A 26337-nucleotide genomic window follows, 5' to 3' on the forward strand; every position below is an offset into this window, starting at 1 on the left:
GTTAATAGACTTTTTCCACGTCAACCTGTATGTTTTTGGATACTGAATTGCTATAAGACATAAATTCTGCTGGTCTATAAAACATTGAAATTGTATTAGGTATGTTTGAGTGTATATTCATGCATACAGACTCCAAGCAAGACAAATTCATTTTGATGCCTCCACATAACAGACTCAGTCTTTTTTTTTTTAAGGAATATTGTTTAAATTAATTAATTAATTAAGTCTGTTTTTGGTCTTCCTTGCGGTGCACAGGCTCTCTGGATGCGGCTCGCAGGCTTCTCTAGTTGCAGTACTCAGGCAACTAGAGCGCATGGGCTCAGAAGTTGCGGCATGCGGGCTTAGTTGCGGTATGTGGGATCATAGTTCGCTGACCAGGGATCGAACCTGGGCCCCCTGCATTGGGAGTGTGGAGTCTTAACCACTGGACCACCAGGGAAGGTCCCTCAATCTTGATATTAAACTAAAAAAGGCATTGGGATAATTTAATTACATTCCTGAGGGCTTTTATGTTAGTCACATTTAGGACTTCTGCCTTGCAATTTTAAATTTGGAGCTGGTAGGTATCTTTTAAATCAGTCTTATTTCTCTTGGTTACATATTTGATGAAACTAGGGATCCACCTCAGAATTTTGGGAAGCCTTTTCAAAACTTCACCTAGAAATACAGTTCAGTTATTCAGGTCAAACTTGGGATATGCTTAGTTTCTGCAGCATGGTTGTTGTGCTGCAGCATGTCATGGAAACAAAAGATACATGGGAATCAAACTTGATTTTTTTTCTTGGAATAGAAGTAAAATGCTGTTGTGGGTTGAATTGTGCCTCAAAGATATTGTTCGAGTTCTAACCCCAATACCTGTGAATGTGACCTTATTTGGATATAGGGTTTTTGCAGACGTAATCAAGTTAGGATGGTCATACTGGATTTGGGTGAGCCTTAAGCCACTGCCTAGTGTCCTTATATGAAGAGGGAAATTTGACTTCTGGGTACATATCCAAAGGAAATAAGATCATTATCTTGAAGAGATATTTTCACCTCCATGTTCATTGTAGCATTATTTACAGTAATCAAGACATGGAAACAACCTAAGTGTCACTGGATGAATGGATAAAGAAAAAATAAATATACAATGGAATATTATTCAACCATAAAAAAGAAAGAGATCTTGCAATTTGGAACAACATGGATGGACCCTGAGGGCATTATACTAATGGAAAAAAGAGAAAGACAAATTCAGTAGGATCTCATATGTGAAATCTAAAAAACGCAACTCAGAGTTGATTGGTGGTCCCTAAGGGTGGGAGGTGGGGTGGGGAATGGGTGAAGGTGGTCAAATGGTACAAACTTCCAGTTACAAGTTCATGATAACTACAGTTAACAATACCGTACTATTAGAAAGTAGCTAAGATCTTAAAAGTTCTCACCACACATACACTCATATACACACACAAGATAACTATATGAGGTGACAGACGTGTTCACTAACCTTATTTTAATTATTTCTCGATATATAGGAGTATCAAATCATTGCATTGTATACCTTAAACAATGTTATATGTCAGTTATATCTCAATAAGCCTGGAGAAAAGAATGGAAAAAGGGGGGAGGTGTTTAGACACATGAGACAGAGACTGTCACAAGACAAGGAGGCATGGATGAGTGATGCACCTGTAAGCCCAGGAACCCAAGGATTGCTGGCTTCCACCAGACACGGGCGGAGGGGTGGGGGCAGTGGGGGGAGGGGGGCCGGCGTGGAATAGTTCTCCCTCAGTCTCCAGAAGGAACCAACCCTGCTAATACCTTGACTGCGGATTTCTGACATAATGCTAACGTAGAAAATTAAAATCTAGGTATATGACCCCCATTTTAATTTAATAAAGTCACTTTCCCCCCAAGTTTGTATAGAAGTAAAAAAAAAAGGTGTAGTGAGACATAGCCCACAGTCAGATACGAATCATACAAAAAAGGTTTGTTTGATGCAATTTGAGCAGAGAAATGCTTTGGCCTCTTGCCAGAGCCTTGAGGTTTTCCTTTTATTTCTTCTCTCTCTTAAAAAAAAAAAGTTTCCTGGGGCTTCCCTGGTGGCGCAGTGGTTGAGAGTCCGCCTGCCGATGCAGGGGACGGGGGTTCGTGCCCCGGAAGATCCCACATGCCGCGGAGCGGCTAGGCCCATGAGCCATGGCCGCTGAGCCTGCGCGTCCGGAGCCGGTGCTCCGCAACTGGAGAGGCCACAACAGTGAGAGGCCTGCGTACCGGAAAAAAAAAAAAAAAGTTTCCTGAAAGTGAGCTTATTAATTATGCTTCCTTAAAAAAGGAGTTCACATAGGTGAAATGCAGCAAAAACCGAGTTTGAAAGGCCAGCCTTCCCCGTGTTTCACAGATGTTCCCTAAAGACTGCAGTTTAAAGCTAGAAGCACACCTGCTACTGTACCCTGAAATGAACTAATGAACCCGCAAAGCCTCAGGGAACATAACCGGTTCTCAGGTTGAGAATCCACTGGAGTCGTTCCCTTTAATAACAGGACCCTTAGCCAGAGCTTGACCATGAGGGAACTTCTCTGAAATGACCTGAGGATGTCGCTTCCAATATGAGAAAAGCGGCCGCATTACGCCATTTGTTTTCTCTCTTCCTACTTCCACGCACAATTCTAATTATTCTACCGGACGTTGAGGGGCACTGACTGCTGAAAAACCCCAATAAAGCCACACACAGGGATGCCCGGCAGCATGAACCATCACGTTTCTGGGAACAGATAGAAGCAGCAGGAAGGGAAGGCAGAGAGGTTCCCGGGAATGAGGAACTCAGCGCGGGGAGTGCCACGTGTGCCTGAGGAGTGCGGGCCTCGCCCGAGGGAGAGACGCTCGGGGCCGACCGGCCATTCGGGACCGGGTACCGCCTTCTCCTCGCGCACGCGGCGGGTGCTCAGCGATCGCGCGCCCGCGGGAGCGAGGCCGGGTTCGGCGGCGCGGGTTCGGCGGCGAAGGCGGGGTTGCGGTAGGCCAGCAGCTGCGTGCGGCGGTTCGGAGAGCGTGGCGTCCGGCCCCGGCGGCAGAGGCCGGCGGCCAGCAGCGCGGTGCTGACTAGCAGCAGGCCGCCCGCGGCACCCAGCCCGGCCACGAGGAGCGCTGGGCTGCGCCCGGTGCTGAAGGCGGCGCACGCCCCGCGCCGGCTCAGGCCCGCGCCGTTGGCCGCCAGGACGCACACGCGATAGGCGGTGGCCGGCGACAGTCCGTGCAGGGCGTGCTGGCGCGCGGTGGCGCAGACGTCCCCCACCACCGACTGGTTCCCTGGCCGGCCCTCGGGCGCGTAGCGAATCTGGTAGGCGCGCACCACCGAGTTGGGGGCGCACCAGCGCACTAGCGCCGACGTGTCAGTGGTCTCGGCCACCGCCTGCAGCTTGGGGGGGTCCGGGAGGGTGTCTTCCCCGCTGAGGCCGGGGCACCGGCACCGCCAGCGCCGCTGCAGCTCTGCGCACGGCGTCTGGAGGTGCCTGCAGGGGTGGTAATCGCAGGGCTCATCCCGGGCCGGCGCCCCCACCTCCTCCTTCCCGCTCTCTTCCTCCTCTTCACTGGAGTCTTCCAGCAGCAGGACCGGAATCCCGCCCTCGGAAGGAGGCGGGTGGGGAGCCCGCGGGGTGGCCCGTGTCCCCCGGGCGGGCTGAGGCGTGTTCCCTGGGTTCCGGGAGGTAGGGGAGAGACCAGGGTGTTTGCTGGCCCATGGGGTGGAGGCAGCTGAGACGGTAGGTTCCAGGACAAGCCGAGCAGCATGTTCTTCTTGGTGCTCTGTCCCAGCTGTGCTCGCAGCCCTAGGTGGGTTGCCAGAGTTGCTGGAACCTGCTGGAGAGACAGTAGTGGAGGGAACGGCCCCGTCCTCGGCAAGGCTGTGCCGTGGCCCCGCCGCTCGTGTGGGGGAATCCACAGGGAGGGAGGGCACCTTGGTGACACTCTGTCGGCCTCCCGCAGATTGGGTAGAGGGGACTGTTCTCCGCAGGGTGGAGGGACCCTGTGTAGATGGTGTGTGGGTGGAGAAGACTGAGGAGGGTGGGTTGGAATCAAGGAAGGTGGTGTTTTGGTCCGAATGGCACACACTTGGCAGCTGGGACAGCAAAAGAGGGGCTGAGAAGGTGCCACTGGATCCTGCAGCTGGTGTGCACACAGTGTCTGCTGCCCTAGAGGGGAGGCCAATTGGTTAGAAGGTATTTGGCATCAGGGCTGCTTCTGTGCTGGGCTTTGAGTCCCCAGTGCAGATAATCCCTCTCCTAAGCCTTGTGACACATCTGAAAGGTACCATGTGGTACACATGCAACGTGGGTCACGCCAGTGACCTTCAGGGCAACCTGTGTAGGAGGCTCCCCTCATCACTCCCATTGTGCAGAGAAGAAAATGGGAACTCAGAAAGAGGGACTAACTGCCCAAGATAGTGTGGCTAGTAAACGCAGAGCCAAAACCCAGGGTGAGCCCGGTGAAGGGCAGTCCAGATGCTCTAAGTGTGGTCTGCCATTTTATTCTCACCTGTCTGCTTCCTAGTGGTGAGTACTAGTAACAATACTCATACTAGCTAACATTTTTTGAGTGCTTGCTGCATGCTAGGGACTATTGCTAACACTTCACTGTATAAACCAATCTAGTCTGCACTACCTCATGAGGTAGGCACTATTATCCCCATTTTACAGATGAGGAGGTAGAAACACAAAGAGGTTAAGTAACAGCCAAAATCAACAGTAGTAAGTACTCTCAACCTTTTCATTCATACCAGAGCAAGACCCGTCACTGCAAAGGGCCTGGGTGCCAGAGGCAACATGAAGGGGTCAGGGGGGCAGACTGAGCCCCACTTGATATCCAGGCTTGTGTGAGAGGTGAGAAGAGAACCCCACAGGACAGGGCTCTCAAAGTGAGCTACAAGGAGAACAGATTAGCTGGTGGAGGTGGTTTGAGGGTGCTCAAGACCAGAGGTGTCCCTAGCCCCCATCCTCTCCTGGTGGCCAGCCTGGGCGTGGCTCCCCACTGCAAAACAACTCTTCCAGCCAGCAGCCAGTGGGAAGTCTCCATAGGAATTCTTTTTCTCCTGTCTCACGAGAGAGCTCTATAAGCCCACTGGCCCTGGACTTAGAGGCCAGGCCCCGTTTTGGGGACTCAGTGGGGCCCAGTGGTTAAGAGCACAGTTTTGGAAGACGGTATAGATCCTGCCTCCTCCACCCAGCGGCTACGTGAATCTAAGCAAGTACCTCTCTTCCTTGGGCCCCAATTCGCTCGTTTGTAAAATAAGCAATGATAACTCCGCTTTAGCAGAGACAAGCTAGCTCTTTACTTCGCCTTTCTTTTCCTAGCGGGCACACAGCTAGACTACATTTCCCAGCCTCCCTTGTAGTAGGCGTGACCTGCTAAGAGACATCTGGCCAATGGGATGTGAGTGACGGTAGTGAGCTCCACCTCCTGGCCTGGCCCATTAAAACCTCCTGAGTCGGGGGTCCTCCACGCTCTCTGCCCCTCTGGCTGACGGGAAGGGAAGTAGAGCCTCTTTGTCCTGGGTTCTTGAGTGTGACTACACGGGGAATGGCCGCCCCACCCAGCACTGCCAACCTGTCCAGCATGGTTACGTGAGCAAGATATGAGCTGTGAGAACTTCAGCTCCGGAGGGCAGGCCCTCACCCCTCAGTCATCTGCTTTGTAAATGTGTTACCTGCTTAGGACAATCCTCTTTGCATCCATGAGGAGCCAGGACAACTCACAGCTGCAAGTGAGGGGATTACCAAAGAGGTTGATGGACAGGACCTGGGAGGAATGCAGGTTCCAAGGAGGGAAGGAACTCAAGTTGCAGCTGAAATGCACAAAAATCTATTAGTTCAGTCTTTTACAGTCAGGTCAAAACTATACCCAGAGAGCCACGGTGGTGTTATGGGAAATCCATTCTGTTAGGTGCTAGATGATATTGCTTTGAGCAAACTCTTAATAACCTTGGATTTTTTTTTTTTTTTCATCTGTAGGGATACAAAACCTAACCCAGTCAGTGTCACCCCTCATAACAAATGGAGACAATCCTCCCTGCTGGTTATATCAAAAAGAGTCTGTGATGATGAAAGTGTTTATAAATATAAATCTCTACACAAGTAAGATATTGTTGAATTTCCCTGGTGGCACAGTGGTTAAGAATCTGCCTGCCAATGCAGGGGACACGGGTTCGAGCCCTGGTCCAGGGAGATCCCACATGCTGCAGAGTAACTAAGCCCGTGCGCCACAACTACTGAGCCTGTGCTCTAGAGCCCGTGCTCCACAACAAGAGAAGCCACCACAATGAGAAGCCCACACACTGCAAGGAAAAGCAGCCCTGCCGGCCGCAACTAGAGAAAGCCCGCCCACAGCAACAAAGACCCAACACAGCCAAAATAAATAAGTAATAAAATAAAATGTTTTTTTTTTAAAAGTAAGATATTGTTATCATAGACCAGTCACAAGAAATGGCAGAAGTTCTTAATTAGTGAGAGCACTTTTTTTTTTTTTTTTTGTGGTACGAGGGCCTTTCACTGTTGTGACCTCTCCTGTTGCGGAGCACAGGCTCTAGACGCGCAGACTCAGCGGCCATGGCTCACGCGCCCAGCCGCTCCGCGGCATGTGGGATCTTCCCGGGCACGAACCCACGTCCCCTGCCTCGGCAGGCGGACTCTTACCCACTGCCCCACCAGGGAAGCCCAGTGAGAACACTCTTGAACGTATACTATTGCAGTTGAACTGCATCTGATGGCACTCAACACCAGTCCTTTGGAAGATGCCTCACTGAAGTGTATCAGTTAGTGCTTGCTAACTTAGCTTAAAATAATAAATATTTATTCTTTTTCATGATTCTGTGGGTTGACTCAGTGATTTTTATGGTCTGGGCCAGCTCAGCTGGGCCTGAAAGATCTAGGATGGCCTCCCATATATGGAGCCTCAGCTGGGTTTGCCGGGACCACTCTCCATGTGTCTCTCATCACCCAGGAGGCTAGCTCAGGCTTGTGCACATGGTGGTGGACCAGTCCCCACCAGCAAGAGAGGGCGAGCCCCAACTTGCTCATCTGCTTTTGTCTCTGCTTATATAACATTTGCTAATGTCCCTCTGGCCTAAAGAAGTCACATGGCCACGCCCAGCTTCAAGGGGTGGAGAACAGACTCTACTTCCTGATGGGAGGAGCTGTAAAGTACATTGCTAAGGGGTGTGTCTACAGGGATGGGAGGAATTACCAGGGCCATTTTTGCAAACAATGTACCACACCTAGCAATGGCAGGTCCTCTCCTGGTTTTCTGCGTTTTCTGCCCAGAGCCTCACTGAGCGTTTGGCCTCAACTGTCTCAACTCCTGGAGTCTCCTGGCCTCTTGTACATGTTCTCAGTTATAATCTGAGCATCATGAGCAACAGGAGTTACACTCTATCTACAGGCCTCTTCTGATCAAAGGCTGGCTTTTCTCCATCTGCCTGGGAAACATCCACCTTCTCCTCCTGCTCTGGGGGAGATGCAGATGTTCTGGGCAAGGAAGGACCTACCACCCAGATCTGCTCTAACACTCCTGGCCAGTGGGCACCTGACAGTTGTCCCCTGTGGAGCACTGAATATATGTGTGTGCCATTTATATTGAAACTTAAGCTGTGCCCACATATATGTGTATATATATGCAAATGCTTGCTTTTAGCAGGATTCACAGAGATAGAGTAGAAATCTTAGGATGGGAGTTTACTTAGCACTTCATCTTTCAAAGGAAATATTTTTCTTTTTGCCTGAAGGGGAAAGGAAAAGGATTACCACATTTTGGGGGAAGTAACATTGCTTAGTGGTTCAGGTAACATTATCTCATTGATCATGAGGTAGATAATATTTCACTCTTTTTTTTTTTTGGCTGCACTTGCGGGATCTTAGCTCCCTGACCAGGAATTGAACCTGGGCCCCGGCAGTGAGAGCGCCAACTCCTAACCACTGGACCACCAGGGAATTCCCAATATTTCACTCATTTTATAAATAAGGAAAAGGAGTCTTTTCCTTATCTGACAGCCCTTTCTGCCATCCAGTGCAACCTGCATATGATAAAGACAAGCTGCATTTGCCATCCACATGCTGAGGGAGAGCCTGCATCACGTCCTGACGCATGATGGCACCCAGGTGCTCTCTGCATCTGAGCTGACAGAGCCCTAGTGTGCAAGAAGTTTCCCCTCGGCCTCTAAACAATCCCTTTTCTCTTTTTTTGCTGCAATATTGCCAAAGGTGTCTCCCTCCTGCATGTAGTGTTGTCGGAGAGGACTGTGGATGGCGTTGGGCATGCTGGGTTGGCAGAGCAGCCAGGAGGGTGCCACCCCCTCTTCAGAGGGTGCTGGCTGTGCCAGGGCACGCACACGTCCCCCAGCATCTATCACAGATAGCCTCCCCAGGGGAGGCTGTGGGTGAGCTAAGGAGAGCCAGAAGCAAAGTGGGCTGAGAAGGGAAGAGGGTCCAGCAGGGGAGAGGGCATTTAATGAGCTTCAGAGGCTTGAGAGCTCCCAGCCTTCTGGGAGTGGCTCCTCCCCCAGCTGGAGCACAGTGGGGTACAGTGGGGGCCTGGGCTGAGCCAGCCAGAGAGTTAAACCTTTCCCTCCAGCCACGGAAAGCATGGAAAGGTTTTCATTTGGCTTAAGACTCAATCAGATTACAATTTAGACAGATCTCTTGGCTGAATATGGTGACTGGGTTACAAGGGTTCTTAACCTGAAGTCCTTGGAGATGGGGTCTGTGAACTTGGATGGAGAATATTACTTCTTTACCTTCACAAACCTCTAACTGAAATTTACCATTTGCTACAGTGGCAAAAGAAGGCAGCAAATCACAGGTGAATCACCAACAAATCACAGATATTTCCATATCACTTTTCAGTAGTTTTCTGTCACTTATAATCATCAAAATTATGGAAGTTATTGGACCTGCTGCTGGATTTTGTTATTTATGGTGTTAAATAAAGAAGCACACCCCACACACATATATTCCTAAAACACACATTTAAAAATATTTTGTTAACTATAATTGGTTTCTTTGGAATCCTGCGTACATACCCTACTTTATGTATATCAGAACATTCTTCTGAGAAAGGCCCATAGGCTTCACAGAACGCCACAGGAGTCCATGGCACAGAAACGTTTGAGGCTTCCTGCACTAACATGTGGGCCTCTGAAGGTGGAGTCACCGATTAGAAGGCTCTCGGTTATTGGGGTAGGGAATGATGAGAACTTGATATCAAGCTGCCCTGCAGGGCAGGTAGGAAGGGCTGGCACAGGAGCTATTGGGAATGGAGACCAGACTGGACCTGGTAACTGGGGAGCCAACCTTAAGATCCATCTACACCTGCACTGACTCTTCAACCCACTCCCATCTGGCTCCACTGAGAATGAATGTCACCAACACCCCACATTTTGCCAAATCCTACGGCATCAGACAAGGGGGTGGGGACAATGCTAGAGGAAGCATGTAGGGTGAGAAATGACAGGCCAAAAAGTTGTAAGAAGTGGAAATAGCCAATGACCTTAAGAAGGCCTATCCAGAAAGGATGGAGAAGCACCAGGGCAACATCCTGAGGACAAGGAGAGCATGTCAAGAGGGGGAAAGACTCAACAAGGGGCTCAATGGATAGAGAAGTGTCCACTGGATGTAGCAGCTGAAATGCCACTGGTCCCATTCAATCATGAAGCTGAAGTGGGTGGTCAGATTGCAGCGAACTGAGAAGCATAGGGAGAGGAAGCAGCCACCACTTTTGACCCAGGTATGCCTGCTTTTCTTGGGGTCTATGTTGCCTTTTTCCACCTGGTGAGTTTGGACTCACCATTGAAGATATGGATCAATTATGTTCTTCCAGTCTGCTGGAGCTGATCGTTAACCCCACTTGCCTTATAGCACGGTACATGGCGTGTGCCTCTGTTACTGATCCCAGCATATCATGACAATTGGCAGATGTCCGCTGCCTACAGAACTGTGCACTCCCTGAAAGCAAGGGCCATGCTGTCATCATCAACACCACCATCGCCCTCAACAGCATCACTGTTACTGGTGCCTTCACCGCTATCCCCATCAGCATCCACCGTCATCACCTGATGCCTCCTCCACCATCTCTGTGCTGAAGGTGCTCAGTTAGGGATCTCCAGCCCAGGCCTTCCATGATTTCCAGGCTCATGTATCTAGTTGTGTGCTAGATCCTGAAAGACCTATGAGACATCCAGTGGAGATGCCCAGTAATAATAATACAAACCTCCTGTTCTGTGCCAGGTGCTGTTATAGGCACATATCAAAACATTTCCTCTCACAACAATGCAGTGGGGGAGGATTTGATCATTATCCCCATTTCACAGATGAGGAAACTGAGCCACAGAAGCATTAGGTAACTTGCCCCAACTCACATAGCTAGTAAGTGGTGGGTGGAGTCAGGATTGAGCCCAGGCAGTTTGGTTCCGTATCTGATAACCTTAAATAATGCTGCATCAGTCTGAAGCTCAAAAGAGGAGTCTGAGCCAGAGATGATATCACTCTCATCCACATCATCACCACTGCCACCATTGTCATCACCATTACCATCCTATCACCAGTTCACCATCATCAGAGTTACCATTACCACCATCACTGTCATCATTATATCACCTTCATCACAACCACCATGATGATCTTAACTAATGCTATAGAGCACACACAATGTGCCAGGCACTGAGCTAAGTGCTCTGCATGTTCTATGTCCTTTTCCCTTGTGATAAGCCCCAAAGTGAGTACTCTGGAGCTAGCAGAGAAAAAAGAGAAGTGGCTACATTGAGAGTGATGGTGGGGCAACAGTGCTTGCTTCCCAGGGCCCAGTTGTGGGCCCACAGGAAAGGAGGTGGCCTGGGATCATCTTCAAAGGGACGTTGCCCTTCCTGCTAGAAGTCAGAACAGAGTTGCTCTTGGGAAGGAGGGTGGATATAGACACTTGGGACATCCACTGGGCCAGACGGCACCATCCCCAGGTCCCAATGCAAGTAGGACCTGCTCAAGCCCTGGAAGGGGCTGCTGACTTGCATAAACACATGGGGAAGCAGGTGGTTGGAGAAATAGAGAAGACCCTGATGCCCTCAACTCCTCTTCCCACTGCAAGTTTCTCATCCTGGGCTTAAAGGAAACTTAACATGCATGAGAGTTTGAAGTTTTAACATTACTCTGGACAGGACTGATTTGCTTGATTTTTAGGCTGGATGGACTCTCTAGGATGTGCCCACCATATCACCCGAAGGATGCGGAGGAACAAGACCCCAGCGAGGCCTTGAAGGAGCAGTGGAAGGAAAAGTAAGGTCTGGTTTATCCTATAAAATAGTTACGCCTATTCAACTTAGTGTAATGGGCAAAAATCAGTCACGTGCTTCAGGAACACTTACTTCTGGAAATGAAGGACCTGTAGGAGAGGCGTGTCTTGAAAGATGTATGTATGGACAGAGGTAAGTGCTGGCGAATCTTGACAATCCAGCTGCTGCAGGTCAGGGGTCACCTTGAAAATGTCCCCCTCCAGGCTGTTCAGCCTGGGCATCTTCCTTAGGTAGAGGGACGTGAGCTTCGGCAGGCCTCTGATCCATCCTGACTGAACTGAAACACAGAGGGGAAACTGCCCACTACCTGGGAAGGCATAAACCCAGGAGGCCGGCACGGGATTAAGGAAACAATGAGAGTGACAAGGTGAGTGGTGAAGGTCATTGCAGAGCATGGGTACAGTGGGCAGCTTTGGGAATCTCAGAAGCATGAGCCATTTCAGCTGGAAGGGCCCTCGGAGATGACCAGTTATTCCTTTTCCAGCCCCAGGTGGCTGAGGCCCCAGAGGACAATGCCTGGCGAAAGGCCACACAGTGGGGAAGGTACAGGGTGGGGCTTGACCCCAGGACACTGTCTCCAAGTCCACTGTTGCCCCACCCTCTTGTTAAACCCCTCACAGAAGTACCCCAGCCTTTACTCTGATGGCTACTAGGAGCAAGGGAAATCTTTGAGGAATGTAAGGAAGGAGAGGAGGAGTGAGGTAGGAGGAGGCCCAGAAACCTCATTTCGTGGCTCTCCTAGTAAATGGAGAATGTGCCCCTTCTTCTGTTTCCTGTTCTTTGTTCTCTTGTCGGTGGTGGAACAGGTGATTACAGTAAGTCCCCTACATACGAACATTCAAGTTGTGAACTTTCAAAGATGCGAACATGCATTCGCATGTCCAATCATGTAAGTTAGTTCTATTTGAGGAGGCGCTGTTAGTTTTTGAGGCACAGGACTGGAATGTAGAACAGTACATGAAGGTTGCAGCAGCCATTCAGAATGCAATCCAGTGCTACCGTGTCATCTATGATAAGAAAAAAAGAGCTAATACCCAGATATCACTGGATTTTTGTTTTAAGAGGGTAGGTAGAATTGAATCCAGCAAGGAACCAGAACCTGTGCCATCAACGACAGGCGTGAGTGAAATTGCAGCTCACCCTCCATCTCCTATTGCTGACGATTCTTCAGCTCTACCATCTCCCACCTCCTCTCCCACCTCCAGTCAGTAACTCTTCTTGCCTGTTCACTCGGTGCCAGCCCCTGTGTGCCAGCTGTTGTACTGCACTACTGTACTTCTCAAGGTACTGTTCTGTAAGATTAAAAAGGTTTTCTTTATTTTTTGTGTTTGTTTTTTATGTATTATTTGTGTGAAAAGTATTATAAACCTATTACAGCACAGTACTATATAGCCGATTGTGTTAGTTGGGTACCTAGACTGACTTTGTTGGGCTTACCAACAAATTGGACTTACGAGCATGTTCTAGGAACAGAACTCCTTCGTATGTAGGGGACTTACTGTGTAGATGAGAAGTGTTTTTTTAAAAATAACACCAACCTTGTGAATCAGAGTCAGAACGTGCCAAGTACAGGAAAACAGGTATCCTCACCTCCCTCCTGTGTCTTATTGAAGGATTCAACATTCACAGAAAGAGTTTTAGCCAACTGAATAGAAATCAATGAATGCATCCTCTGAGCATCAGGTGCTTCACGTTAACTAAATGTTTGGTACCAAGTTCTTCCATTCATCAGCCCCAAAGCGCTGCATCCACTCCCCATTCTACAAGCATTGACCAGCTCTGCTGGGAAGCAGAACAGAGAGGCTAAAAGTGTGGGCTCTGGACCCAGAACGCTTGGGTTCGGATGTGGAGGCACCGCTAATGACCTGGGAGGCTGCGGGCCAGCCATTCCTCTTTCTCTGTGCCCTGGTTCCCTCACATGCAGAACGGAGATAATAGTCCCCACCTCTTGGAACTCAAGGAGTGAATCCTGGTGCGGCGCTTCGAACAGGGTGCCCTCGGCTCGGGGCGGGTCTTTTTGAGTAGTCTTGTGAGCAGGCGCCAGGGGCAGCGCCCCTCGAGGAAGTTCACAGCCCTTTCTCCCCAGATCGCCAGCCCCTCGGGCTCGACACCCGGCGCCCGCACTCACCGCGCCGGAGGAACGTGCCGCTGAGATCCAGGACCTCGAGCGCAGCCAGGGGCGCGCCACCAGCCCCCGCGAAGGCAGCGTCGGCGATGCCAGCGTGGTCGCCGCGGCCCAGCGCGGTGCAGGACAGGTTGAGCAGGCGCAGCGCGGGGAAGCAGGCGAAGGCTCCGGTCTGCAGCGCCCGCAGCGGGTTCCCGGCCAGCGCCAGCGTTCGGAGGCCGGGCAGCACGGGCCCGGAGCACGGCGGCAGGGCTTCCAGCAGGTTGTAGCTGAGGTCGAGCGTGTGCAGTCCCGCGGGCGCGCCGGGGCCCCAGCGCAGCGCGGCGATGCGGTTGTGGCGCAGCGTCAGCACCTGCAGCCGCGGCAGGTGACCGAGCTCGGGCGCGCTCAGGGCGCGCAGCAGGTTGTGGCTGCCGTCGAGACTGTGCAGCGCGCGCGGCAGGCAGCCCGGCAGGCGCTCCAGGCTGCGGTTCTCGAGGGTCAGGGTCGTGACTCCCGCGGCGGGGAGCCCTTCGCAGGGCGAGACCGTGGCGTTGCCGGCCCCGCTCCCCCAGGGGCCCTGGTGAGTGAGCTGGAAAACTGGGGCCTTCTGGAGAGGCCCCGCCCGGCTCGGTCGCGGTGCCGTCCACGGCAGCAGCAGCAGCACCAGCAGATCCCACCACATGGCGCTTAGCTGGAGACAGAAGAGCGGACCAACCCATTAAATGCATTGGAAACGCCGAACGAAGGGGCAAATGCGCCGCCCCCACCCCCGCCGCCTCTTCCCCAGGAAGAGCCTGGATGTTCCCTGAAGGGCGAGAGCTGTTTCCCCGCGTCACCAGATGTGCGGTGACTTGGTCCCTGCCTGCTTTGCCCCATCATCTCCCGCATGTACCCCGCGGCACCTCCTGCCCTTCCTTCCCCTAGCTCTGCCTTTCCCTCTCATTCACTCGAGGATTTCCACCCACAGGTGACCTCTTGAGGAAGGCCTCCCTTATCTGTCCCTGAACTTTCCAGTAACCCTCTCCCTTTGCTTGTCCCCATCCCATGAGTTTCTGGGGGGAAGGGAACATGGCCTTTCTCTTTGCAAATTCTCCCCAGGTGTGCAGACGCTGCTGCATAAACGTATATTAGTAACACGCCAGTGGATGGCCTCAGTCGGGAGGGAGCTCTGCTGGGGTATTATAAACATGGGACTTAAGGAAGACTTTATTAGTTCCAACGACACTCAGTTGCCCCAATTTTCCCCCTTAGAACTGCGGAGCCACAGGTGAGTCCAGTTTGCCTGTAAACTAGTTTGCAAGTCACACTTTAAATTCTGGGATCTCTTTCTTGGGAGGACACTCAGTGTTGCCTTCAGGGAAGAAGGGAGCCCACAGACCACTGTGGGGCTTGGGAACCTGGAGTCAAGTATTTCCTCATCCCATGTTGGTCCCAACAAAAGCTAGGGTTCTTGAGGTCAGCCCTGCCCAGAAGGGATGACTGAGGGCTGCTAGAAGTGGAGTTTCTGGAGTACCCAGGATTGCACAGGGCAGCTGGGAGATCAGGTGGGGATAGATCAGGCAGCCACGGGCTGCTGTGGATGTGTCAGAGCTACTTCCAACTAGGTCCTGACCTTGAGGTCACTGCTTGACATCCCCTCATTTTTGCAGGTGTGCATTCCTGCTCCAGCTCTCTCTGCTGACTGCTAAGTCCCTGAGCAACCACCCTGGCTCCAGGGAAAGGGCCTCCCTCTTGCTAGCTGGGGGGTCAAGGCAGTGAAAAAGATCCTGGAAACTGAGACTAGGAGTCCATGTGTCCAGCAGTGTGTCATACTCACCTGGAAGCTCTCCTTTCAGAGTGTGGCAGCCTTGGATGCCGGTCTACAGTCTTCAGTTTTGTCTTACAGATTCCAGGAGCCAGTAGCTTAGCAGCTCAACTTTGAATTTCAGAAGGAGGTCTGTTTCCCAGATGCCCCTGGCCCTGGCCCCACCCACCCAGGGATCCTCAGATACCCCAGCCCCTGCAGCCCCTCCTTCCCTACCGAGATATTGTGGTCTTTAGCCAATAACTCTCACTGCCTGTCTCCTGGGCCTGCCCCTGCCCCTTTCCAGGCATGGCACCTCCCCCCAACCCTCCCCCATCTTCACCTGGCCTTTCTCCAGCCAGAAAGCCAGCCAGCCAGCTGCCTTTCCCAGGCCTGAGAGATGGAGGGAGTCCGCTCTTCCGGGACAAGGTGAGCACTGAGGGATAATGGGGGCAGTGGGGCAGAGTCAGCCCCATCACTTCCCAGGAATCTGATCCTCCTGCCAGGTGGTTCCCATTTCCTGGGATGGTTGGAGGCTGAATGGTGAGCTAGTATGAGGAGGAAGCCCCCTTCCCCAAAAGTGGAAGGTACCCCAGTCTATAGGAAGGAAAAAGCGGCAGGAGTGGGGGGTCCTCAGAGGAACGTGAGAGCAGGGGCAGGCATGGACCGGTTCCAGGAGCCCCAAGAAGGATGGGTTTGGTTTCTCTGGGACTCAGTTCAGTGACAGCGTGGATGTTTGTCTCTCGTAAGGGGTGGGAATCAATAAAGAGGGCAGAAATGCAGAAAGATCATTCCTGCCCCGTGGCTGGGGTGATCAATCCTGGTTACCAAAAGCCCCAGGTCTCCCTGAAACCGTGGGGATGCTAAATGTGCTTTGCTTAGAGCACATTTGTTTAGAGCAATCAGTGCCTTTCTCCCCCAGAATTCCAAGACTGTTCATTCATCTGAGGGCCTTTGATCTGCACACCCTAGCTCCCACCCCAGGCCAGGGGTTAATCATCCCCAGCATTGGGTACACAGACCTCTGAGACCAGAACTTCATCCTTCCTCTTGTCAGTTCTTATCTGAGCAGAGCTGAGGAACTCCAGGACCTCTGGGAATTGGCATGTTTAATTGGTTAGTTGCAAATCCCCGGGGATCTCTTTTGAGGCCTTCTCCACCCAAAGCCTCAAAAATATCCTTTCAGCCTAATTGCTAGCCCTGGGCCTTGCTGCTCAGAAGTATACCTTCATCAGCCCCACATGGGGGTGGGGAGAGGTCTGTTCTGTGCAGCCCTGTTTGGGGCAGTGCGTTTGCTACCAGGGAGCCTGAGGCGCAGGCCACAGAGGTAGAAACACTGTGCCATAAACAACAGGGAGATCAAGAGGGATGCAGGAGTCAGGGAAAGTGGGAAGGTGAGAGGACCAATGTGGGGGGTCAGTGGGCGGCCTCAGGTAAGGCCCTTACCTCTGCCTTCACTTGGTTCATGGGCAGAAGAGCCCCCAGCAGGTCAACTGAAGCCTCAGCTTCTCTCAGAGTGTAACAGCTGGGACTGCCCTGGAGGTGACTGACAGCCTGAGGCCAGCAGAGGTTTGGGGTGTTCAGGCAGGGGTGCCAGATGAGAGGGAGCCGAACCCACTGAAACATACCCATTTGAACTGAGACTGAGGAGGAAGTGGCTCTCCATGGAGGCCTACAAAGGGACTTCCCTGGCGGTCCAGTGGTTAGGACTCGGAGCTCCCAATGCAGGGGGCAGGGGTTCCATCCCTGGTTGGGGAACTAAGATACTGTGTGCCTCATGGCATGGCCCAAAACAAGAAAACATGGAGGCCTATAAAGAGGACCCCAGAAGCGATGTCAGTGTGCTCCTCTGTACACTAGAGGGGTAAGAGGTCTGGACAGGCCCTGGCTGAGGTCATCACCTGGCCAGCGTCATTGCCAGAGCCCCAGGCCCTCTGAGCTAGCTTCTTGTCCCTGCTGCTTGCTGGCTAGCTCACCAGTGTCAGCAAGGGCCTGGCCTGGACAGGCGGACCCGACGTCTGAGCTCGGCCCTTGGACTGCTCTGTTGCTCTGGTCATACCCAACCCAAGCAGACACCCTCTCGGGGGGCTGCCCAGTTGGGCCTTAGAGCCGGGGAGTCTGGTGGCAGATCCTGCATGGCGGTGTTTGCTTTGTGATCTCACCCAGGTGGCAGGTGGGCCTTGCCCCAGGGGTGCACTCTGCTTGTCACCAGCATCCTCCCACCTTTTAAAACCGAGCACTTACTATACTCAGAGCCTAATGCCATTCGCATTATCTTATTGAATGCTCACCAGGTACGATTTTTCCCATGCTACAGGTAAGGAAACTGAGGCCCCCAGAGGCTGACTAGGCTCTGGAGCACACTACCAGTTAGTCTGTCTGGCTTACCCACTGCTTTCTATTGCCTTCCACAGACCTCAGCATTTGACGCTGTAATATCCCTGTAATCACAAAAGAAACTCTTCCAAATATTTAGATAGATCCAAATCACTCAGGAAGCCAGGACAGTTGGGATATTTCCTTTCATAGCTGAGCAGCTCATTCTCCAAAGAAACAGGGCCGACTTCCTGGTTCCCTGTGGACCCAGGACTGAGGCAGATGGCTGGGCAGGGCCACCGGGCACCTCTCAGGAAAGCCCTGGCTGTCTTCTCCAGCCGCTTCTCCTCTTCCAGCCACATCTGGAAAAGATGACTGAAGTGTTTGTCCCCTTTGGACAAGGGTGCTAAGGTCCCACAACAGAGTCCTGGGGTCAAGTGTGTCCTCCACATGCTGCCCCATACCGAATGCCATGCCTCGTCCCGCCCTCCAGCGCTGTTCCCAAGCAGCTCCTCTGTCTGGGTGCCCTCCCCCCGAACACCTTACTCTCCAATCCAGCTCACTCTTCCAGACCTACTGTGGCTTCCCTCAAAAGTCAGCCCTGATGTAAAGACATGAATCCATGTAGTTTATTCCAGAGACCATCCTAAGAAACATGGAGAGGGAGTAAGGAAGGGAGCCCGGGAAGGGCAGGCACTGCAGGTGTGTTAATGAGCAGGTCACTCAGTCCCCCTGGGATCCTCTGGGAGGCTGTGGCCAGGGGCCTTGGGATTATTTCATCACGTGGCCAGGTGGTGGGGTATTTACCCGCTAGTCTCTGCTGCTTGCTGGCTCAAGGCTTCTTCCTGTGGCTCTAACTGCCTGGCACATCTGGTTTGCCCTGAGGACTCTAAGGAGGGCTAGGGGGTGGGTGGGCACTGGCGGCATCTTCTGTAGCACCTTCAAGGTTTCGCTCAGGCAGGTCCTCACTTGGTGTTCTCTCCCAGGTGACCTGGGGTTAACTGCTGTCACTTGGACTGATGCGGCTCCTCCCTAATTTAAGACTCAACTTCCTGAGAACGGGCCGCATTGTTCTTCTAGGCATCCCAGGTGCTCAGAGTCGAGTCTGGCACCTGGGAGAAACATTCAACAAATGGTTGGGAAAAGAGTACATGGTGAGTTAGAATGTCCTCCGAGGTGCCCAGGAGTGGATAGGGCAGGACACAAAACAGCAAACATTAAATGCAAGTGCCTGAGATTTGCATCCGAGGTCTGCCAGCATCCCAGCTTTGAGAAGGGCTCAGGTAAGGGTTGAAATGGGCATGGCGGGTGCAGGTGGGGGTAGGAATGGAAGGAGAGAACTGAGTCACAAAGAAGTCTCCAATCTATTTTCCCAGTACTCCCATGGATCTTTGGGGGGAAGACCTCTTGGAAGAAGATCACAAGGTTAGAGTGTTAGTAAACCCATAGCCTGCAGGAGAAAAACAATGAGCCAGTAATTAGACACCTGGCCACAGTTCTTTTCTGGATTTAGATCAAAATCAGAGTCATGGGTCCTTAGCCTTAGACGTGACTTTAGAACTTGTCTGATTCCACCCCTCCTTGTCCATTTTAGAGGGAGAGAACTGAGCGCCGCTGAGGGAAATTGGCTTGTCTGGGGTCACATACTTGTGTCCGAATAGTCCTGTGAGAAGGAAGGGTGACCTAATTCTCACTGTTCTGTTCTGGGCTCTGGGCTCATTTGCACAGTCAGCCGGGTCTCACCTGCCCTGGCATTAGCATTGTGGGTCTTTCCCCATAGTGTCCCATGACTAAACACATCTGACTCATCAGGTGACTGGGCAGAGTTTCTAGGGGTTCTGACACCTGCTGTCCTGATGCCACCCCCAGAACCCCAGAAATAAATACCCCTAATACAGGCTGCCCCAGAGACCCAGAATTTGTGCTTTCCAAGGGGGTCCTGTCTGGCTCTGTTCACAGTTCTGGCAGCCTGAGTGGGGTGAGGGGCCTGGCCTAGATGACAGGTGACTGGGCAGCCAGCTCCCCTGCTCTGCCGTCCAGATGCCAGATAACTGTGCTGAGGGTTCTTCCCCCAAGTGCTGGAACTGGAATGTACAAACTTGAAGGCTCATTCTTCTCTGACACCAGAGATAAGCTGGAGGAATTGGGAGGGTGATTGTGGGAGGAGATGGTACCAGGTTGTCAAGTCTCCGGGCAGCAGCTCTCATGGAATGGTATGCAGAGCAGAGGTGGGGCCCAAGACATCTGAGTGGGCTCCACTGATGTGGCCGATCTGCCTGTGAGGGAATGACCTTGAGGGAATGAAATAGTAACGGGTTGAGACTCATTTATTTTTCTATTGAGGCGTCACTCAGTGGCAGTAAAATTTTAGCATGAGGATTTGTAGGATGCTTAGAAATAAAAATATATATATACCATTTGGGGTCTTGTTAAAATCTGTAGTGGAAACTATTAAAACTGAAAAGTCAGAATATGCCACTTTATTCTGCATGTGGCTGTAGGGAGTGGGATAAGATAGCATATAGGCTGTTCTTATAAACTACATTCTCGAATTTACCACAGCCCAGAGGCAGCGTACAAGTGAAAATTTCCTTAAATTGGGACAGGATACTGGGTTCGCATCCTAACAGTGCTAGTATTTTATTGGGTACAATGTATCCTTAAACTTCTATCTGTCTCATATTTTTAAGTAAATGAATTGGTTCAGGCTTAGCAATTGAGCACATGTATCCTCAGAACATGCCAGCACCTGCCCCAGGTTCTCAGTATATAAAAGAGGGACTCCGTCCTCAAGCAGTTCCCAGTCTAGAAGGGGCAGAAGACAGAAAACAATCCCACACAGTGTGAGTGTGCTGTTGCGTTACAAAGGGCTGAACTGTGAGCTCTGTTAGCCCCAGGGGGCGTCTAGCCCATGCACTGCTGTTTCCAGGGTCTGGCTGTACCTGCATACAGTACGTGCTTAAGAAATATTTGCTGAATGAATAAGTGTCTATTAACTGTGTCCTCCCCTTATGTTTCTGATCAGTTATATTTCCTAATTTGGGATTTTACATAGAAGAACAGTCAGGGTTTGCTTGTATATTTATTTAGATTTTTAATATGTTGAATAAAATTCTTCCAAAATCAACAGTTTGAGTTGCACAAAAAAGGCAATGATTTGGAATTTCATGGAGCTTGAATGTTATTTATTCCCATTGCTATAGCCACATGCACATGCAATGTGGACGTTCGATAACATTTTGTGGGATGAAGGAATGCATGCCATCCAATAGGCATACAAGCATGTGCTCAATGTCAATACTCACCATGGAAATGCAAATTTAAACCACAGTAGGATACTAATATGCACCCACCGGCATGGCCAAAATGAAAAAGACTGACAGTGCCATGTTTTGGGGAAGATGTGGAGCAGCTAGAACTCTTATACTCTGCAGATGAGAGTGTCAGGGGGTACAGCTACTTTGGAAAACTGGCAGTATCGATCCATGAATGCCAAGCATGCATCTACCTAGTGACCCAGCAATTGCACTCTTGGGTTTCTTCTCAAGAGAAATGAGTGCATATATCCACCAAAAGAATGTTTATAACAGCTTTATTCAAAGATTGCAGGAGCCATGGAGGAGGAGTGGAGGGAGAGAGAATGGGAAGGTTTCTTGGGCCATTCTGTAAAAGACCCTGTGGTCGTCATTTGTGCTATTTGCTGCATATTTCAGGTTCTTTCCCTCTGGCCACTTGGTGAGACTGTACTCCTGGCCCTTTGTGGTTGAGTGGGACCATGTTTCCATGTTTTGTTCCAGCCAATAACCTGTAACAGGAAGTGGTGTGTGCCACTTCCAGGCAATGCATTTAATTGCTGTATGAGACCCTTCAGGGATCTCTCTTCCCCTCTTGCAATTGGCACTGTTTGGGATGGTGGCTGCTCCATCAGCCTGGTCCCTAGGAAGACCAGAACTCCCCTGAGGCTGAACACAGGCATATATAGTGTGAGAAATAAACCTTGTAGTTTTAGGTTGCTTGTTACTGCAGCATATCCTTGTCTATTCGGGTTGATACAGGTCTTGATTATGGTGTCAAGTTCATTTATTCATTTATTCATTCACTCACTAATTCATTCATTCATTCATTAATTCATTCAACACACTGAGCTTCTGCTCTGCACTAACCAGTGTTCTAAATGCTGGAGCAGATTTAGTTTTTTCTTTCAGAAGCTTTCATTCTGTCGGGGAATACAGACAACATGCAAACACATGAATAATTCACAATCTGACTTACAGATTGCAGTAAGAGTTATAAAGGAAATAAGCAGGCTGATATGATGTAAAGGAATTGGGGAGGAGAGAAGATGGTCATCAAGAGGGGTTGCTTCATTTGAACTGAGACACAAGTGGGGGATGGAGCTGTCATGCCAAGAGGATGGGAATAATGTCCCAGGGAACAGCAGCGAAGAGCCTGCAGGGAAGGGCCTGCTGTGTTTGAGTCACAGAAAGCAGATCTTTGTGTCTAGAGGAATGTGGGGGAGCAGAGGCAGAGGCAGGTATGCTATCTTTTTTTTTTTTTTAGGGACGCTATCTTGCAAGTAAGTTGTGCATGGCCTGCTTGGTGTGTTAAAAGGTCACTCTTTTTCTATGTCTGTTGTAGGCAAGAGCAAAGCTAGAGAGTTATATTAGGGAGCTGTTGAATGTGTCCAAGGGGGAGGTGATGATATTGGCTTGAGAGTGATGACAATAAAAGATGAGACAAGTATACACATTTGAAATATGTTTTGAAAGTAGAATCCACAGAATTTGTCAATGGATTAAAAGTGAGGTATCGTAGGCTAAATAATGGCCCCCGAAGATATCCATGTCTTAATCCCTGGGACCTGTAGATGCTACTTTATATAGCAAAAGGAACTTTGCATGTGTGATTAAGTTGATGATCTTGAGATGGGGACATTATCGTGGATTATCTGGATGTAATCACAAGTATCTTTAGAAGAGGGAGGCAGAGGGAGATTTTACTGCAGAGAAGAAGAAGGCAAAGTGGAGACTGAAGGAAGATGCTCGACTGCTGGAGTGAGGAATGCAGCTTTAGAGGCTGGAAAAGGCAAGGATGTGGAATCTCCCTTAAACCCTCTGGAGGGAGCGTGGTCCAGCTGACACTTTGATTCTGGCCCAGTGAATCTGATTTCAGAATTCTCACCTCAAGAACTCTTAAGAGAATACATGTCTATGCTACTGTTGTTGTTTTTATTGCGGTAAAATATACATAACATAATATTTAACATTTTAACCATTCATTAAGTGTTCAAGCCAGTGACATTAAACACATTCGCAATGTTGTGTAACTATTACCATTATTTTTGCCTCAAAGACTTTATCATCTGCAATAAAAACGCTGAACCCGTTAATAACCCCTCCTTCCCCCCATCCCCAGCTCCTGGTAACCTCTATTCTACTTTCCGTCTCTATATTTGTCTATTCTAGATACTTCCTATAAGTGGAGTCACATAATATTTACCCTTCTATGTCTGGCTTATTTCACTAAGCATAATGTTTTCAAGGTCCACTGAGTTGTAACATATATCAAGTTTTCATTTCTTTTTTTTTTTTTTGCGGTACGCGGGCCTCTCGCTGTTGTGGCCTCTCCCGCTGCGGAGCACAGGCTCCGGACCCGCAGGCTCAGCGGCCATGGCTCACGGGCCCAGCCGCTCCGCGGCATGTGGGATCTTCCCGAACCGGGGCTCGAACCCGTGTCCCCTGCCTCGGCAGGCGGACTCTCAACCACTGCGCCACCAGGGAAGCCCAGTACATGATTATTAATCCTCAAGAGTATATTAACAACAAAATCAGTTTATTGGTGAATGTTAATTATGCCAAGTATTTATGGAACATATGAGAGATGCTCCAAATTCTAGGAAGTTGACGACAAATTCTTGCTCACCACACTCCTTTAGATGGGAGGTATGTGCTGTTATTTCAGCTTTATTGCTTGGAGGAACTAGAGTAACTTCATAAAGTAAGTCTGAGAAAGAACCCAGGATTAGAACTCTGAGATAATTTCTTTTTTTTTAGGAGTACTGAGGACATGGAAAATAACTGCCTGTTTTACTTGAGAGGATATTTGGATCATCAACTCCTGAGACTTATTTAAAAAACTCTGGCAAGAGTTGGTCGTGAGCAGAGTTACTTGGTAGGTGGTATCCTTTTGCAAATGATGCTTTTAGTGTTGAAAATATATTTGTAATTCTTGTTCTGGAATTGCTTTTAGAAGGAGTTTATGATTTGCGCACAAAACAATCAATGGGATTACTTTTATTTAGTAGAGCATTCACCAAAATATTTTATCACAATCTTGTTCTAGGGGCTTCCCTGGTGGCGCAGTGGTTAAGAATCTGCCTGTCAATGCAGGAGACACGGGTTTGAGCCCTGGTCCAGGAAGATCCCACATGCCGCAGAGAAACTAAGCTTGCGAGCCACAACTACTGAAGCCCGCGGGCCTAGAGCCCATGCTCTGCAACAAGAGAAGCCACCGCAGTGAGAAACCCACACACCAGAAAAGCAGCCCCCGCTCAATGCAACTAGAGAAAGCCCGCCTGCAGCAACGAAGACCCAACACAGCCAAAAATAAATAAAATAAATTTATAAAAAAAAATTATCACAGTCTCGTAACTCACCTTATTTAGTTTTAAATATTTCCAAAAACTGTATCTCCCATGAAAGTAATGAATATTCATCTACAGCCAGGATATCCCAAATAAGGTGAATGAGGGTTTGCTGAGAATTTCCAAAGGGGAGTTCTGAGGATGCACCTTTGCCAAAGTCCACACATACTTCATAGAATTACATCAAGTCAGGAATGATAGAGATATCAGACTCACCCAAAACAAACTCACTGTCTGTGTCCACTGATTATTATCTATGCCTCCTTTCCCTCCGGTATCCTTTATATTTATCAACTGGGTTTCCATCCACCCAACTAGCCAAGTTAGAAACTGTAGGTAAAGCTCGACCCTCTGCTCCATTACTCTACAAATTCACTTGTTTACTGTTAACTACAATCAGCTGGGAATATATTCAGCCGAAAGTTATAGAAAACCTACATAATAGTGGCTTAAACAAATTTGTTTATTTTTCTCACATAACAGAAAGTCCAGAATTAGGCAGCTGTTGGTGTTCCTTCAGTTGTCCCATGATGACATGGACTCCTGTTTTTAGGCTCCACAATCAAAGGGGATCATTTCATCCTCAGGTCTGTTGCCTTTGGGTTGTAAGAGGGCTGCTGTACCTTCAGGCAACACATCCACATTCAAGGCAGGAAAAATGGGAAAGGTGAAGCCAGCTGCATATCCCTTTTATCAGGATAGAAAAAGCTTTCCCAGAAATCTCCACAGTGTACTTTCGCTTAGGCTTCATTGGTCAGAACCGGTCACATGGACACCCCTACCTACAAAGGGAACTGGGAAGTGTGGAACAAGATTGTCAGATTGGTCCAGACCAATAAAGATCCATGCCTGGGGCTAGACACATTCCCTCAGCCAAATTCCAATTCTGTTAGCAAGGAAGAAGGGAAAATTGTGTTGGTAGGTAAAACTGTGTTGGTGGGTAAATAATAGTGTTGGTCACAGTTGCAAAGTCTGCTGATTTTAGTTCTGAGATAGCTCTCACATTTCCTATCTCTCTCTCCACTGTCTTAGCTCCAGTCCTCAGTGTCTTTTGACTTGTCCATCACAGAAGCCTCTGAACTGAACCTCCAACTTCCAATGTAGCCCTCCTACAACCATCCTCCATCAGCTGCCACACTTACGTTTCTAAAATGCAAATCTGATTATGTCCCCTCAAATATAAGAACATTCAGTGGCTCTCTCTACTAGTGGCTGCTCTGGCAAGCTTGGCCTAATTCCCATCCATCTCCTCACTTGGCAAACTCTTACTCTTCCTTCGAAGCCAAGTCTAAATGTCCCCTCCTCTGGGAAATCCTTCCTACTTTGCTCCTGATCTAACAAAACTATTCTCTCCTTTTTTTTTCTCATATGTCTGTTTTATATATCAAGAATAAGGGGCTTCCCTGGTGGCGCAGTGGTTGAGAGTCCGCCTGCCAATGCAGGGGACGCGGGTTCGTGCCCCGGTCCGGGAGGATCCCACGTGTCGCGGATCCCACGTGTCGCGGAGCCCATGGCCGCTGAGCCTGTGCGTCCGGAGCCTGTGCATCCAGAGCCTGTGTTCCGCAATGGGAGACGCCACAGCAGTGAGAAGCCCGCGTACCTAAAAACAAAAAGAATAGTACATGTTATACAGCATTACAAAGTTATTTGCTCAGAGGCCTGTCTCTTGCTAGATTATAAACTCTGTTCAGTAGATTCTCCTTTGCAGCTGGCATAGTGTGTAGCATGTAACAGGAGCTTATGGCAGAGGGAGCTCCTCATCTCGCAACAACTATTCTCACCCTTATCAGAAAAAGAGTGCTGGTTTTTAATTGAGTTCATGTTACTTTGAATAAAGACCAAATATTTCAATCTGCCTTGTAGCTAAATGAAGCCATGTGACATAATGCCTGGAGCTAAAGCAGCCACATTAGAGATGACATCAAAGTCACACCATGAGATGGCAGAGTAAAAAGCTAAAAGGATGTGGGTCCCTGACATGGTATATAATGTCTTTTTGGCCTAGGCTTGCCTTAGCTTTGGGTGGAAGAGAAAAAAACTTTCTTGTTTTTGAGCCACTATTATTTTGGGTTTTCTGTCACTTGTAGCTAAACAATTCTAACTGAAATGTGTAAAAATTGTGTGTGTGTGTGTATTTAACTAAATTGGTTGAATTATAATTGGCTGAACCCTAGCATGGC

At 49.7% G+C, this 26337-nt stretch overlaps 1 protein-coding gene and 1 non-coding gene across 2 annotated transcripts; both read right to left on the reverse strand.

Moving 5' to 3' along the window:
- Positions 1 to 549: 549 nt before the first annotated feature.
- On the reverse strand, positions 550 to 17255 carry LRRN4 (leucine rich repeat neuronal 4). Its single transcript, XM_029220820.1, has 7 exons — positions 17175 to 17255; positions 16645 to 16752; positions 13437 to 14106; positions 11381 to 11585; positions 5681 to 5818; positions 2981 to 4169; positions 550 to 979 (listed from the first exon to the last, which is right to left on the reverse strand). Exons 1-7 carry the CDS (start codon positions 17253 to 17255, stop codon positions 737 to 739), a joined length of 2634 nt encoding a protein of 877 aa, XP_029076653.1. The 3' UTR covers positions 550 to 736.
- Positions 7887 to 7958, reverse strand: TRNAE-CUC. Its single transcript has one exon. It is a non-coding gene; the product is annotated as a tRNA-Glu (tRNA).
- Positions 17256 to 26337: the final 9082 nt, after the last annotated feature.

This window comes from Monodon monoceros, unplaced genomic scaffold (assembly GCF_005190385.1).
Source record: "Monodon monoceros isolate NGI ecotype Baffin Bay Population unplaced genomic scaffold, NGI_Narwhal_1 Super_Scaffold_13, whole genome shotgun sequence".
Lineage (NCBI taxonomy): Eukaryota > Metazoa > Chordata > Mammalia > Artiodactyla > Monodontidae > Monodon > Monodon monoceros.